A 17,406-nucleotide genomic window follows, 5' to 3' on the forward strand; every position below is an offset into this window, starting at 1 on the left:
TGAAGACTTGTAAACCATTCAGAGTCCCCTTAAGCAAAGTTGCATTGTTTTTTTGACTAATTCCTATAACGACCATGCCTCTTGTGTCTGACTTTGTTTTCCCCTCTTTCTGGTATACTGACATAGTGGTGTGAAGCTGCCGTGCCTGGATTGCATGAGTAAACCTGGAGGTGATTATGCTGGAGACTACATGTGTGAAAAAAACTGTCTTTTTGCATTGATTTGTTGTAGTGTAGAGCATGTTGCCTAAATGGTTGTACTGATCCATCTCACTTTTGGATGAATTTTGCTTGGTTGCTCTGAAGGCTGCAGTGTGGTTTTCCTTCTTCCTTTCCCTTTTCTAATCTTTCTCATTCATTCCACATTTTTTTTTTTTTTTTTACTTTCAAGGTGGAACACTTTGTTTCTATACCTCTGACTGATACTGTAGAAAGTGTCAGTCAGTCACCTCCTTCATCTCCTTCTGTGAACCAGGTAAACAAACATTCATTCAAACAAACAAAAAAATTTGCATAAGAGCACCTACAATACTAGACAGCCTCTGTAACCATATACTTTGCCCCACCAAGTTCCTGGCTAAAACAGGATAACTATATTATAACGAAAGACAGGCACACTCATTAAGCTTATGGTATTTTAGGTCCAAAACAAGCAAACATGAAAAACTGGGGTTTGCCATATATCTCACTAGGATATATTTGCACTGCAGTTGTCTGTCAGGGATAAATGCTTTCCTTTGGTTAGTTTCTCTTGATTTCATTTCTTGTCGCTCTGCAGTATCCTGGGTTCTGTTTCTATGATCTATATAAGAAGATAGTAGATAGCGATTGCTGTTTTAGATAAAAAATATACTTCGATTAGTGAATAAAAGAAGGTTCTTTGTTATAGTCTTCACTTTTGCCCACCCAAAAAACCAACAACTTTGAAATTGCAGTGCAACTTGTGCCTTTATAATGTGGTAACTGATTTGAAGAAAAGCATTTCAGTGTAATCACTAATTATTGCAATGTTTTTAATAATTAAAACTGCCTAGTTGGATGTCTGTGTCAGAATTCTGTTAATATATCTATATTGTGTTCTCTGACACACAGAAGCAATTTATGTGTAAAGACCTTGGTAAACATTTTTAAAATACTCCGTAAGGCGTGGAATCCTAGAAGGATGTACTGTAGTATAACATGAAAACTAACTAGAAAGTGGTGGTGCTGGGACAAGCAGTGGATTGTACCAGATTGTCCATTAATACAATATACTTATATGTACACCGTTTTGTAAATAACATCATTTTTTTATCTTGCATTTATGTATTTCAGACAGAGCTTTAGTCATGAGTCAAAGCAATCTATTAGATTTTTTATTTTTTTAAAGTAGAGAACAGTGTCCCTACTATTCTTCATCTACCCATTACTGATTTTATTTCATGGTATGTTAATGTAACTTACATTTCATATTTTGTTAAGTGCCTTTAACTCACAAACTTGTATTTCTCTATGAACAAAACAGGCCAACAGTGCCAGTGACCCATGGTTAAGCTGGAATGCAGGTAGACCAGGAAATGCAGATGACTCAGATAACTGGGGAACCAAACAAGACAATGCTTTTGGGCAGAGAAACAGCACAACAAACCAGTGGGATGCAGCATTTGGTCATCCACAGGCCTATCAAGGCCCTGGTAAGAAATAGGACAGATTTTCGATTATTGATGATCCTATTATTAGACTGTAGAATACTTTAAAATAGGGCTAATCAAATGGCAGACTGTCGTGCCTTTCTGTGAGGACCTTCCCTCAACAACCTTCTCTGGCCTGAGTCCAGTATTCCCCCCTGCATTCAAACTCCTTCCCCTTATCTACTTTAAAGTGTTCCTCTGTCCAGGTCACTGACAGTGACAGTAATTCGCAGAGACCATCTGTCATTGAGCCCAGGGCTTGCTTGCTCCCTAATCTAACTTTAGTTTCCACAAAGGTGGGACGCAGCAGAGAGCAGGCTTTGGGACCTGGACAGCAAAATGCTTTAGGTAGGGTTTTTTTGTCTTTTTTTTTGGGGGGGTGGGGTTGGGGGAGGGAAGATTCAGATTTAGGATGGACACCAGACCTAGGGATGGGGAGAGAAGGATGGAAAGAGTTGTTGGATAGTGGCTAGGCAGGAGATAATTGGGAGTTGGGAGATTGGAGGGAGGGTGGGTAAGAAGGAAGAGATGAAGATATGTTAAGCAGTGGCTTGATGGGAGTTACAGTGTATGGAGGCAGAAGGGAGGCAGTGAGAGAATGAATGCATCTCAAAGGGAGATCCAAATTTGGGGTACAAGACTTGTGAATATGTGGTAAGCGAAGGAAAGAATAAGAATCTGTGTTGGTGGACAGTAAGAAGAGAAAGAGAAATGGTGTTTAAATTACATGATTTAAGTATGAACCCTCCCCCCACCCCCAATAACATAAGAGCTGCCATACTGGAACAGACCAAAGGTCAATCAAGCCCCAGTATCCTGATTCCAACAGTGTCCAACTCGGGTCACAAGTACCTGGCAAGATCTCAAGGAGTAAAACAGATTTTATGCTGCTTATCCTAGAATAAGCAGTGAATTTCATTTTAATAATGGCTGTGGACTCTGTTTTAGGAAGTTAGCCAAACTATCTTTTAAGCCCTGACAAACTAACTGCTTTCACCCACATTCTCTGGCAACTAATTCCAAAGTTTAATTATACATTGAATTCAGAAAATATTTCCTCCTGTTTGTTTTAAATCTATTACTTAGTAGCTTCATCGCTTGCCCCTTACTCCTAGTATTTTTTTTGAAAGAGTAAAAAAAAGCAATTCACATCTACCCATTCCATTCAACTCCACTCTACTACTTTAGCTCCACTCCGTAATCAGGATGGCGTCAGGGAAATATAAAGGACACTAGGTGACGTTATGCTTCAATATGGCTCCATGTTAGTGTAATAGACCAGGGGTCTGCAACCTTTAAGACATAAAGAGCCACTTGGACCCGTTTTCGAAAAAGAAAAAAAAAAACTTGGAGCCGCAAAACCATTATAAAACAAATCTAACACTGCATATATTGTTTCTTATCTTAATGCTATATACAGGGATCACTAAATTGAAAATAAAATCATTTTTCCTACCTTTGCTATTTGGTGATTTCATGAGTCTCTGGTTGCACTTTCTTCTTCTGACTGTGCATCCAATCTTTCTTTCTTTCTTCCAGCCTCCTGTATGTTTCCTCTCCTCCAGACCTCATTCTCTCCCCCAACTTTTTCTTTGTCTCCCTGTTCCCCCTTCTTTCTGTCTCCGTGCCGTCCCCCAAGCCACTCGGTTTGCTGCCACCGCAATCGGGGAACAGCCCCCAAGCCACCACCGTCCCAAGCTTTCCCTGCAGAAGTGTTGCGCTGACCAGCATTCCGCTCCCTGACGTCAATTCTGACGTAGGAGAGGAAGTTCCGGGCCAACAAGGCATTTCTCCTCATTCCATCCAGCCTGAGCCCCATCTCTCCTTGATCCAGCATTTCCCTTCTGTGTCTGTCAGAATTACCATTCCACCTATTTTCCAGCATCACCCTTCTTTGTGTCCATCTCACCTATATCCCTATCTCATCATTTTTTCAGAATCTTCATTTGTCTCTGTCCTTGTCTTTACCCCATGTTCACCATTTGCCCTTTCAATGTCTTTATCTCCCCCCCCCCCACTTTTTCAGCATTACTTCTATGTCTCTATTTCACCTCCTCTTCATGTCCCCTCTGTATCTCTATCCTTATTCAGTAGGTCCTGCTTACTCTTTCTCTTCTTTGTGTCACTATCTCCATTTTCAGCTTTCCCCCCTTTTCCTTTGTTACTGCACCCTGTAGCCAGAATCTTTCCACCCTCCCTCCACTCCGGCCCAGCCCAGTATGAAATATTTCATTTTGTTTCCTCCCCTCTCTCTTTCTCTCTCTCTTCTCCTCCCTCACCCACGAGTCCTGCATCTGGCCCTCTCCCTTCTACCTGCACCTGGCAACACCCCCCTGCTCCGCGGCTCTCTTCAGCAACTCGTCAGCAGCGGTGATCAAGACAAGCTGCTGACATCGAGGCCTTCCCTCTACGAGTCCCGCCTTTGTGGAAAAAGGAAGTTGAAACAAGCGGGACTCGCAGAGGGTAGGCCCCGACGTCAGAAGCTGCTGCTGAGATTGCCGAAGAGAGCCGCGGAGCAGGGGATGTGGCCGGAAGCAGGTAGAAGGAAGAAGGGAGATAGGAAGGCTGTAGATCTCCGGAGCATGACAACCGACCCCGGCCAGGATGATTTCTTTTTCAGGCGTCGCTGCGGGAAATAGCCATGCTGAGCAGTGAGCTCAGCACTACACAGATGAAAGCCTTGCTTGCTGATTGGTCCGGCGGCACGGCGGGGCGGGGCCGCCGACCAATCAGCAAGCAAGGCTTTCATCTGTGTATGTGCTGAGCTCACTGCTCAGCATGGCTATTTCCCGCCGCGACGCCGGACTTGTAACTGCATGCCTGCGTGACACACTACCGGAGCCGCAGCAAAGGTGGAAAAGAGCCGCATGCGGCTCTGGAGCCGCAGGTTGCCGACCCCCGGTATAGACCATACAGCCAATAAAAATGACAAACCAATGGAAAGTAAGTATGTAATCTGTAACTAGGCTACTGAACAAAAGTATATAAGTGGCATGCCGGCTGGCATAAGGGGGAACGGATACATGAAAGAAGCTTTGTATGTATGTTATCATTTTTAGCCCAATGTGCTGTACTCTGTTGTTTCATGTGAGTTTTCTTTTGCTTATTGCTAATAAACCTAAATTATAACTAATTGGATTATTGCGAGGTCAGTTCTGTTTATGATAAGATCTGCAGCGAATCTTATCAGTGGTTACAGCCTCAGCACCCTGAAGTTGTGGGTTCAAATCCCATGCTGCTCGTTGTGACCCTAGGGAAGTCAATACCCATTGCACCAGGTACATTAGATAGTGTACGCCTACCGGGACAAATAGGGAAAAAATGCTTGAGTCCCTGAATGTAAACCACTTAAGCTATAAGTGGTATATAAATACTAAAATTAATAAATACAATATTTCCTTCATGTTTTATCAGGTGCAGTTGATGATGATGACTGGGATGATGACTGGGACGATCCAAAATCTTCATCTCCAAGTTATCTTGGTTACAAGGAATCTGAATCTGCGGAGATGGGAGGTGCTCAGCGTGCAAGTGGACGTCCTACAGCCATGAAAATACCCCTTAACAAGTAAAGATTTGGAAAATGCATGGATAGCCTCAATATTGATTGATTAACTATGCTTGATATTTACACTGTAGGGCATTCTGGAGTGCCTATATTAAAATTATTTGTATTCAGTGACAATATTCAGATTTAAAGATTGTCCTGTATTTAGTAGATTTTAGTGACAATGCAAAACATCTTAAAGGGATATAAAAAGTATTTGTCATTCTCCAAGGATGGATGCTTGAATTCTGGAGTCTTTTGGGTGCAATATTGTATACTTGGATTTTTTTAATAAACAAGAAAAATTGCATTCTGTACAAATTGCAGCACCTGTCAATTTTATCAGACCCCTAAGATTTTTGCTGGTAGTTCATTTGTCAACCATATGTTGATTGAAAACTTTCAATATGACAGTTAAGGGACAAAGCTTGGAACTTTGGAACGCCTTACCTCTTATATTAGGTTAACATCAGATTGAGTTTTCATTGTTTAGTGAAGACATGGTTGTTTCAAAAGTATTTTAATTGACTTTCTTTTATAATGATATAGAAGTTTTGATTATGCTTAGATTTAGGGATCCTAGATATCTATAATTTGTTTTGGATTTTTTTTTTTTTTAGAGAGATGTTTTGATTTGTACTTTTAATTCTTGTATTTATCAATTAAGCGGAGTATAAATGTTAGTAAATAAATTAAATAAAATTTAACAGTTGCAATTTGTGCTTTTGAAAATCTCCGATGGTATCTGTTGTGACCACCTAAATGAAATGTAAAGCAATGGCATTTTAAACTGAGAATTCTGTATAAATGAAACTTTTTATTTTATTTTTATAAATTAGATTTCCTGGATTTGCAAAACCTGGAGTTGATCAGTATCTATTGTCAAAACTACCAAAACCTAAAGAGAAGCTTTCTGTTATTGTAAGTTTTGGGGTTTTTTTTTTTTTCTCTTGTCTTGACTCAATACTCCAACCTTTAGTAAATGAAGATAAATTATTACATTTTAGCGCTATAAATTTCTTCATATTTTCTGTAGGCACATAAAAGTATTCCACTGTTTGTGATATGAAACTTTTAAATTATTTTTCCAGTAAAGAACAAATAATATGTAAGGCTAAAGCCATCATAAGATCAAATCTAGGGCCTATAGCAATATTAGGATTGGATGACTGGAGTATAACAATTCTTTAAGTTGTGGAAACGGATACAGCAAATATTGCTTGCCCTGGATCGGTCCACTAAACTGGTTTAAATAACTTAGACGTGTCTATGCAGTAATATCCATTACAACAGTCAGAACAGTTCTCATAGTTCTCATAAAATGTTAAGACAATAGCAAAATATCTTGCTTAATAAATTGCACACTTATCTCTTTAAACCATGAACCGTCGGAAGCAGTACTCTATTCTGTAACAAACAGATTTTATAGAGTTTCACAGCCGCTATACTTACTCATAGGTTCTGGTGTTATGAAATTTTTTAGCAATTTTTTCTTATTAATATTCATTTTATATAAGTAGTAGAATAAATAATAACTTATCTGTAACTCTGGTCAGGCATATCACCAACTTTAGACCAGCTGTTACTAAACACTGCCAACATGCATGTTTCGTTTGCATGTGGTAAAATAAACTGCTTCAGGGCATATTAATCTATAAAAAAACAGATTACAATCCAAATTAAGTCTCCATATTTCAATAAAGATATAATAAAATATCTATTTAACTTTATCAGCTTACTTATATTAAAGTTTTAACATGGCTGATCTTCCCGTTCTCCTCAGCGTCTCTCTAGCAGAGGGAACCGCCTGCCCTCCTCATCATAAGTGATGAGGAGCAACCTGATTGGACAGTGGACTCGAAATGTATTCATCTATCTTATGTCAGGGATTGCCAGTCCAATTCGGTATTAAGACCTTTAGGCTCTAAAGATTGTAATTCATAGATCCATCTCTGCTCTTTATAGTTGAGCAGAGATTCAACATCTTCACCCCTCCCAACCAATTATAATTTCCTCTTAACACCCTCCTGTATGCTATGTTGAGCAGATCTCCCTCCATATTTGCGACTTGGGCAACTCATGACTTAAGTTATTTGTAGTTTTTGTCTTCATGGCTGTAGCCCCACCCAAATGACATCATCCTGGAGTGCTGAGAAAGTTCAGTGCATATTTTTATTTTTATTTTTTGTCGTGGTTGGTCAAACCTCAATGTTGTAAAAGTGTGCAGAAGAAAATTTAGCACTTCAGTGTACAATGCAAAAATTGCAATACCTATCTTATTTTTAAAAGTAATTGCAAATAACGATAAGTTTATGTTTGCAATTTCATGGCATTCACGAGGGCTATACCAAAGACCTGCAAAATATGATAGGAAACAGTATTCCATTGTCTTGGTGTTTGCAGACCATCTTTGAACGTATCCCCCACAAATATGGAGGGAGAAGTGTACAGTATATCATATATAATGCTAGATATGTTTATTAGCACTTTAAAGAAGTTCTAATCGGTAAGAAAGCAGTATACAACTTAAAATAGTGGTGTGGAGGAAGCCCTAAAAAATAGAGTAACTTTCTTAGAGATTTAAGATATTAATGCATTATTTGTGTATTTATGTTACAGATTGGGGATTATGGTCCAATGTGGATTTATCCAACTAATACATTTGATTGTGTGGTGGCAGACCCAAGGAAGGGTTCTATAAATGTATGGTTTGAAGAGCTACATTGAGTATCAGCTAACAAGTACGGTAAGTACCATAATTATGTAACCAATAGGAGCAGCAAAAGGCTTCAGAATCGGTGTTCATTTCACTAGGTAAGGCAAAAAAAAAAAGTAACCATCCACAGTTAGTTATTTGCAGTTTCTCAGCAACCACTTGAATTTCAATGAGAATTTCCATTCTTATTTAGTTATTAGAGTTATGTATTACTATTGAACACCATTTAATTCAGTTAAGCAACTAAACTGATAAGGGGTATGGAAAACCTCTCATATACTGACAGACTGAAAAAGCTAGGGGCTGTTCTCCCTGGAAAAGCGGAGACTTAGAGGAGACATGATAGAAACCTTCAAGATCCTGAAGGGGTATAGAAAAGGTAGACAGGGACAGATTTTCAGATTATGGGGAACCACAAGTACAAGGGGGGCACTCGGAGAAATTAAAAGGGGACAGGTTTAGAACAAATGGCAGAAAGTTCTTTTTCACCCAGAGGGTGGGTGGATACATGGAAACGTGCTTCCGGAGGCTGTGAATAGGCCGGAGCACGTTACAAGGCTTCAAAGAAGGTTTGGATAGGTTCCTAAGAGGATAAAGGAATTGAGGGGCACAGTTAGGAGTAGCGGTAGGTTATAAAGATAGTCTGGGACCATTGCTCAGGCAATGGGCCTGATAGGCCACCGCGGGAGCAGACCGCTGGGTGAGATGGACCTCTGGTCTGCCTCAGCGGAGGCAACTTCTTATGTTCTTATATTGATGTTACTGACATTTTAGCATTAGTACCCAACAATTTTTTGTGTAAAAATGTTTTAAACTAAAACATGGTAAAATGTCATTCAAATAATACAGTTAACAATATGTCAGAATTCTGCAGTCATGTTGACAAATTTTCTTCACAATGCTGAGTTTCCAGTTGGAGATGATACGCAGCTACTATTGCCTTTACTCTGAGACCTTGTTCGTGCTGTGACTGGATTCTTGATGCCTGATGTTGGTGCTAGGCAAAATGGTAGAGACTCTTATAAAGCATAAGAACATAAGAATTGCCACTGCTGAGTCAGACCAGAGGTCCATCATGCCCAGCAGTTCGCTCACGCGGCGGCCCTCTGTCTAAGATCAGCACCCTAACTGAGACTAAGCCCTACCAGCGCACGTTCTTGTTCAGCAGAAACTTGTCTAACTTTGTCTTGAATCCTTGGAGAGTGTTTTCCCCTATAACAGCCTCTGGAAGAGCGTACCAGCTCTCTACCACTCTCTGGGTGAAGAAGAACTTCCTTACGTTGTACGGAATCTAATCCCCTTTCAACTTTAGAGAGTGCCCTCTTGTTCTCCCTACCTTGGAGAGGGTGAACAACCTGTCCTTATCTACTAAGTACCTTCAGTACCTTGAATGTTTCGATCATGTCCCTCTCTCAATCTCCTCTGTTCAGAGAGAGAAGAGGCCCAGTTTCTCTAATCTTCACTGTACGGCAGCTCCTCCAGCCCCTTAACCATCTTAGGCCGCTCTTAGTGCAAAGTGATGCATGTAGGAAAGAGAACTCTAAGTGATGCAAGGTTCCATATTAGGAGTCACTGCCCAGGAAAAGGATCCAGGTATCATTGTTGATATGTTAAAACCCTCTGCTCAGTGTACCGCGGCAGTTAAGAAAGCAAATAGAATATTAGGAATTATCAGGAAAGGCATGGAAAACAAAAATGAGAATTGTTATGCCTTTGTGTCACTCATGGTTTGACCGCACCCAGAATACTGTGTGCAATTCTGGTCACTGCATCTCAAAAAGATATAGCAGAACATATATTCCATTGATACTTAACAAGTATGCTCTTCCACAGTAACCTACACAGCATTTCACCCTTCCAGAAACCACATGAGCTCACTCCCCAATCTACTTGTATCTAACTCGACTGTATTTTACTTCAAACTGCTATACTTTAATTCTAAAGACAGCTCAATGTTCCCCTCTATTGAATGATTACTACATCACCTATCTCTGGTAACTACCTCATAGTATACGGCTTACTTTTATTTCATTGTTGTAACTCCTAAATGTAAATGTAAAACTTGATTTGTAAATCGAGATAGACATAGAGCGATCCAGAAATTGAAGATTAGAATTAGAAAAGGTACAGAGAAGGGTGAAGAAAATGATAAAGAGGTTAGGAAGACTTCTTGAGGAAAGCTAAAGTGGTTAGGGCTCTTCAGCATGGAGAAGCGGTAATATCAAATGCAATAAATCTAATCCAAAGAGAAGAAATGGCTCAGGAGATGTATCAATAGAGGTCTTTATAATATTGAAAGTAACAGGTAGACCATGAATCAGTTGTTTACTCTTCTTCCAAAAATGCTAGGACTAGGGTACATGCAATGATGCTACTAAGTAGTAAATTTTAAATCAAACTCGAGAAAAATATTTCTTTTACGAGTAATTAAACTGTGGAATTCATATGCTACAGCATGTGATGAAAGCAGTTAGATTAGCAAGTTTTAAAAAAAGGTTTGGATAATTTCCTATAAAGAAAATGCCTTAAGCCATTATTTAAATTGGAATTGGGAAAATCCACTGTGCATTTCTAGATAAACAGCATAAAATCCTATGTACTGTTTTGGGATCTTGCCAGGTACTTATGACCTGGATTGGCCACTGTTGGAAATAGGATAATGGGCTTGATGGACCTTCAGTCTGTCCCAGTATGGCAGCTCATACAGTATGGTTCGCATTTTGTCCACTACCATTTTGTCCACTACCACTATCATTTTGCCCATGATTTGTAGTTTCAATCCAAAATGCTTATAAATAAATTAATCTGTAAATTATCATATTATTGAGTACAAATTATTGAAATTCAAGTTTTGCTTACTAGTCTTTGTCACTGTTACATGTGCAGGTATCCTGTATTTTATTTTTGTTGTTTTTTTTTTCATATAATGGTAGTTTATAGTGCAAACATTTAATGTAACTATCCAGCAATTTTCATTGTGAGTGGTGAACGCCTGGAACTCTCTCCCGAAAGAGATGGGGAGGAAACCACCATTCTAGGATTTAAGGGAAAATTGGACGCACATATTCTTGCAGGACACATTGAGGGATACGAGTGACTAATGTATTCGCCAGGGTACGCCTGGCTGGGCCGCCGCGTGTGCGGATCGCCAGACTGGATGGACCCCAGGTCTGATCCGGTGTAGGCATTTCTTATGTGTTTCAAAAAGAGTCCTGTAACTTTGCCATAGTTAAAGATGATCTCATTCTATTCGGCACATAAATGTAGATAGTATAAAAGAGTAAAACTGCAAAATTTAACATTGAAATTTTAAGAGGTTGCTGAAAATAAAACAGCAAACAAACCATTGAAGCGGTTACTTTTTTGCCTCATCTTGCATCAACACAACTTAAAACATTAAGTAAAAATTTTCAGAGCATATAATAAATGTCATTTATCAACAGGCCTTTTTTTGGTTAAAAAGGGGGGGAAGTTAAAATCTTTATCCTGAATCTGTGCCCACATATTGTATTAGAAAAGTAATATGCCCTGACTCTTGACTAGGTGAGGACAAATAACATTTTTCCTTATAATAAAACCACTTTACGATAGAATAAAGCCTAAGATGAATGGATACCAGAGTTTATTCTCTGCCAGAAAAATTACTTTAAATATATGCAAGTAAAAGGTGACTTTGACTGCGTATATATAGGGCTTTTTGATCAGTGTAAATGGCTCTTTTTCTTGTGTTCCCAGTTCTTCCATGCAGTCACAGACTACTAAGAATTGTATAACTCTCTTGGACAATATTGCACAAATGATCAAAGGGCTGAGTTATACCTCATTTCTAGAATTGGATAGTTCTGTTGTGGAGTTTCAGAAAAACTGTCGGGGCTAGATGTACTAAATGCTCAGATCATGTACCGATGGTCACTAAACCAGTTTGACCCAGCTTGACTGGTTTAGTGACTGATGGAATTTGCCAACCTGATGTTAAAAAACAGCTCACCGCATTAGTTTTCCTTGCGGTCATATATTTTCCAATTTTGGCTTGCAAACAACTTCATTACTAGTAAAATGAGGTCGTTAATATTAAAATGAGCCATCTGTTTGATGGCCTAACATTGCATGTCATAATTGGATCGCTGATGCCGAGCTGAAAAAGACAGGTCTGCGTGGTTTATCTTTTTTTTTTGTTTCCCTATGGGCCCAGATGGGGGAGGGGTGTGTGTGTGTGTGTGTGCAACATACACATATCTGTCCCATAGAAAAGTCAAGCAGTCCCCCTCCCCCCATGACTCCTAGAAGAAAAGTAGAGGCAGGAGGGATGTCCACTCCCTCCTGTCTCTGTGACTCCCCCCCCCTCTTCGGACTGAAATAAACATTGGCAGATGGATGCCCATTCTATCCTGCCTCCGAACACCTTCCTTCCACCAAACCGACTGATTCCCCCACCCTTACTTAGGTAGAATTGGCAGAAGGGATACCCCACTCTCTTCTGCCACCGAATATCCCCCCGGTGCCCGCCTCCCCCCCCCCCGAACCCCCCCTTAACCTATACAGAAAGTTGACAACTAATGATAATCTTACTTCCCCTACCTTTAGTACTTTTTCCAATTTCAAAGTCCCTTCATTAACTCATCTTCACACTATTCTTCAAACTATTAATTCCCCCAATAACATTATGGAAAGCATTCCCCCACTATTGCTTAAAAAAAATTTTCTTTCTTTGGTCCCTTCCTACGAGAAATGATTTCTAAATCTTTCTCGGAATGCCTTGTTCCTATCGCATGGAAAACATCTTTAGGTTTTTCCAAAACTTAAACAATATAATACTGATCCCTCCCTTCCTAACAACTACCGTCCCATTGCTAACCTACCATTAATTACTAAACTTACTGAAAAAATCATTCATACCCAACTGGTCAGAATTCTTTGATCAAACTCATGCCCTGCATCCATATCAAACCGGTTTTTCGCACTTCTCATTCTACTGATTATCACTGCTTGGTCTTACCACAACCATACAATACTTCATGATCACTTAAAATCCGTTATACTAATTTCTCTTGATTTATCTGCAGCCTTCGATACCATAGATCATTCTCTGCTTTTGTCTAGACTTTCAGATTGTAAACATCACAGGCCAAGCTCTCAAATGGTTTATATCCTACTTTCACGACCGAAACTTTATAGTCTCTTCAAATAATCAAATCTCTTCTTCGGTAACTCAACTTTTGGAAGTACCCCAAGGTTCAATTTTGTCTCCTTTACTTGTTAATATCTTCTTATCCCCTCTTCTCTCTCTAGCCCAATCAATAGGATTTTCAATTTTCGCCTACGCAGACGATATACAGCTGCTCTAATCCTATCAATACATCATAACCCTTCAGATATTATAGACCTAAATATCAAATTAGATATTCTAAGTGATTGGCTCCTTTCTAACAAACTCTCACTCAATATTGAAAAATCTTGTGGTCTTCTTCTCCCATTAAAATCTCTGAATCACTACCAGGAACTATCTACATTAAATCTATCCCATTACTTATGAAAAACTCATATAAAACTATTAGGTGTCATTTTTGACAGTACGCTTTCTTATCATGACCACATTAGTTCTGTTGTTAAAACCTGCTTCTTCAAATTACGGATCATCCGCTCTCTCAGTTCTATTTTAAATACAGACTCAATCAATATTCTAATCCACTCCTTAGTCATTTCACATTTAGACTATTGTAACTCTCTTCTTAACGGTCTACCTCAAAAAGAAATTCGACGTTTACAACTTATACAACATACAGCAATCAAATTAATAAATAAAAAAGGCAAATTCGAACATGTCACTTCCGCTTCTTAAAGAGGCTCACTGGCTTCCTATCACTTACCGTATAACTTATAAAATTATTCTCCTCTCTTTCAAAATTAAAAACTCTCACTTACCTTCATTTCTTGATAAAATTATTAATACCCCAAAGTTCACCTCGCTCTTTAAGATCTACTGATCAAAAACTTCTATATATAACCATCCTTAAAAGAATCCTATTACACTAGAAAAAACTAATTTCGCAATAACAGCACCTAACCTTATGGAACTCTCTCCCTCAATATCTTCGTGATGAATTACAACTACAAAAAATTTAAAATCAATCTCAAAACTTTTCTTTTTCAAGATGCATACGACAAACCCTAATCTCAAAAATTTTTTTTTTTTTTTTTTTTTGGAAACAGTCCACCATCTTATTTAATTATTCCCCTATCCCTTATGTGTCATCCCCTTTCCCCTCTATATCCTTTCTTCTTCTTTAATTATGTAACTTTTTCCCACCTCCCCATCTTTCCTCACTTTCTAGTTTGTCTGTAAATGTCATACTCGTTCACTTCCATCTACTTTTTACACTCTTTTTATTTCTCTCTATTCTATATTAAATTATGTTTTGTTTTTTCCTTTTAATTTTCTTTATTTATAATTGTAAACCGGTCAGATATTCATTTTATGATCGGGATATTAAAAACTAATAAACTTGGAAACTTGGAAACTTGGACAACAGTCCATCCTGCTTGCAGGCCCACCATTTTAAAAAGGCGGGCCTTCCCTTCCTGGTGCATCCTGGTTGTCAAATCCACTTCAAAAAAGCCAAGAGCTCAGGTCTCTCTCCTTGGTTCTTCCAGGCATACCTTGGATTCTTTTGGGAGAAATGTTTATCAGAATGCTGTCCTGTCCTTGCTGAACAGTGTGATGGAATTTGCAGACACTCTTATCACTTGGCAGAACTTTGCCAGTTAGTAGACAAGCAGTGGGGGTGTTGAAACCACATGGTAGGAATGACCTGTGATGCTGTTGACTCAACCTAGGTCTGCCCTATTGATTTTAAATGACTGGTAGAAGAATTCTTCCAACAAAAAAAGTATACTTGGAGATCTCTGCCCAATCCCAGCAATGTAATTGCTGTTAATATTTTTAGATTAAAATTTTTGTGATAGGTCCTCAGTTTGCACAACTCAATTACCAGGTCAAAACCTGTAGTATATTATTGAGTTGAAAGTTGTATACCCAACAGGGTTATCTAAGTGTGAAACATCCTGGGACCTTAACGTGACCAAAATAAGGTTCAAAATCAAAGTGCATTTAATCTCTCCAGTATACTGAATGTGCAAGAAGTATTTCTATGATATAATCCAAATGAGGTTCAACTTTTTTCATTCAAAATTTCAAAGTGTAAAAAAATTCTTGGGCAATATAAAGCACGGTACTTATCTCACAACGCATCAGCGTAGATGTTCTCAAGCATAGTCCATCATTCATGCTATAAATATTGAAAGTTCTACAGAGCTCCATTTGGAGAAAAACCTCCTTCCTCGGGAGCATTAGCACTAAAGTTATCAAGATGATACAGGAGAGCATGGAGACACAAAGTTAAGCTGAATCCCAAGTAGAAAATGGTGCTGTGACGTGGAGACGCCCACTGGAACAACTTCAGATCAAGAGACAGAGTAGTGGGGTCAGAGAAACTAAATGACATCATTCAATCAAGAGAGACATGGAGGTACTTGAGAGGGGTCCAGAGAAGAGCAACTAAGCTAATAAAGGGCATGGAGGACCTCTCATATACTGACAGACTGAAAAAGCTAGGGCTTTTCTCCCTGGAAAAGCGGAGACTTAGAGGAGACATGATAGAAACCTTCAAGATCATGAGGGCATGAAAAAAATAGACGGGGGACAGATTTTCAAATTAAGGGGATCAATAAGTACAAGGGGGCACTCAGAGAAATTGAAAGGGGAGAGGTTTAGAACAAAACGCCAGGAAGTTCTTTTTCACACAAAGGGTGGTGGATACATGGAACGCGCTACCAGAGGATGTGATAAACAGGAGCACGCTACAGGGGTTCAAAGAAGCTTTGGATAGGTACTTGGAAGACAAAGGGATTGAGGGGTACAGATAAGAGTAGAGGTAGATTATAGGGATGGGATTAGAGGTAAGTTACAAAATTAATCAGGGACCACTGTTCAGGCACTAGGCCTGATGGGCCGCCGTGGGAGCGGACCGCTGAGCAGGAATGGACCTCTGGTCTGACTCAGCGGGGGCAACTTCTTATGTTCTTAATCAGTTAACACAAACATGCTAAAAATTCAAAGCTAAAAAATTCAAATGAAAAAAAAAAAAGAACCAAAAAATTCAGTTCTCATAATGGCAGTAATATGGTGAAGAAATAAAGAATAAAGCACTAAATGAAAAAATAATGAACGAAAAAAAATGCATAAAGGATGGTAAACTCCCCATAACCATATAGATTCAGATAACAGAATGCCATTCTATACAGTCATTTAGTCCTAATGGATGGACTGATCTTAGCTGGAAAATACAGAACTGTTCCCTTTAAAGCCAGGCGCTGCAATCTTGTTGCCTATGTAATCCTCTGGGATCTTCTCAATAATAAACCAATTTCAGATCTGTGAATTCATGTTGAAATTGTTGACAATGAGGAACCATCAGATGTGAGGGCCCCTATATGAATCCTGCTTTTGTATTCTATCAAGCGGGGTACGCACTTGTCGTTTAGTGTAAAGAATAACATGGGGAAAAAAATCTGTCCCCAGCCCACCATCCTCTTCACCGCCACTGCCATCCCATTCACCGCCCCGTCACCGTCCCCGCAACATCCATATAAGCCTTAGTACTGTAATATTTAGCTTATTCCTTTCTTATAAATCAAAGTTCCTGCTGCTGAACTAGAGAAAGAGATGTTCAGCTGGCAGGGCTTTGTTTATAAATTTTTATCAACACAACTAATATACTACTTTATCCTAAAGCAGGGGTGTCCAATGTCGGTCCTCGAGGGCCGCAATCCAGTCGGGTTTTCAGGATTTCCCCAATGAATATGCATTGAAAGCAATGCATGCACATAGATCTCATGCATATTCATTGGGGAAATCCTGAAAGCCCGACTGGATTGCGGCCCTCGAGGACCGACATTGGACACCCCTGTCCTAAAGCAAAAAATAAATAAATAAATAGAATTTTTTTTGTTCTACCTTTTGTTGTCTGGTTTCTGCTTTCCACATCTTCTCATTCAATTCCTTCCATCCACTGTGTGTCTTCCATTTGCTGTTACGGTGCCTCTCCCTTTACCCCTCCCCACCCCCCAATTGGTCTAGCACCTATCTTCTTCCCTCCGCTCCCCCATAGTCTGGCATCTGTCTTCTTCCCTTCCAGCATCTTCTCCCCACTCTGTCTTCCACATTTCCCTTCAGGGTCTGTTCCTCTCCACCCTCCTTCAATGTCTGTTCTATTCCTTTCCACTACCACCCTTCCCTCCTTTCTTTACCTTTGAAAATCCAAAAATGTGTGTGTTAAATCCAAACCCCATCCCAACTCCACCCCCAAAAATGTCTCTGCTCATCATGAGTATTTTTATCCATATATCCATATATTTATAGGTGATTTTGAAAAAAGCCATTTCCATACACAAACCTGCAATTTATGTGCTTTTAAA

The 17,406-nt window shown here is 39.3% G+C and overlaps 1 protein-coding gene across 1 annotated transcript in view; it reads left to right on the forward strand.

Moving 5' to 3' along the window:
* The window catches only part of SNX9 (sorting nexin 9), a 178,221-nt gene that overhangs the window by 72,835 nt on the left and 87,980 nt on the right, over positions 1–17,406 (forward strand). The window contains 5 exon segments of the mRNA XM_033935714.1: positions 1,504–1,672; positions 5,084–5,237; positions 6,056–6,137; positions 7,836–7,916; positions 7,918–7,962. Of these exon segments, the coding sequence (XP_033791605.1) occupies positions 1,504–1,672; positions 5,084–5,237; positions 6,056–6,137; positions 7,836–7,916; positions 7,918–7,962 (531 nt within the window).

This window comes from Geotrypetes seraphini, chromosome 3 (genome assembly GCF_902459505.1).
Source record: "Geotrypetes seraphini chromosome 3, aGeoSer1.1, whole genome shotgun sequence".
Taxonomy (NCBI): domain Eukaryota; kingdom Metazoa; phylum Chordata; class Amphibia; order Gymnophiona; family Dermophiidae; genus Geotrypetes; species Geotrypetes seraphini.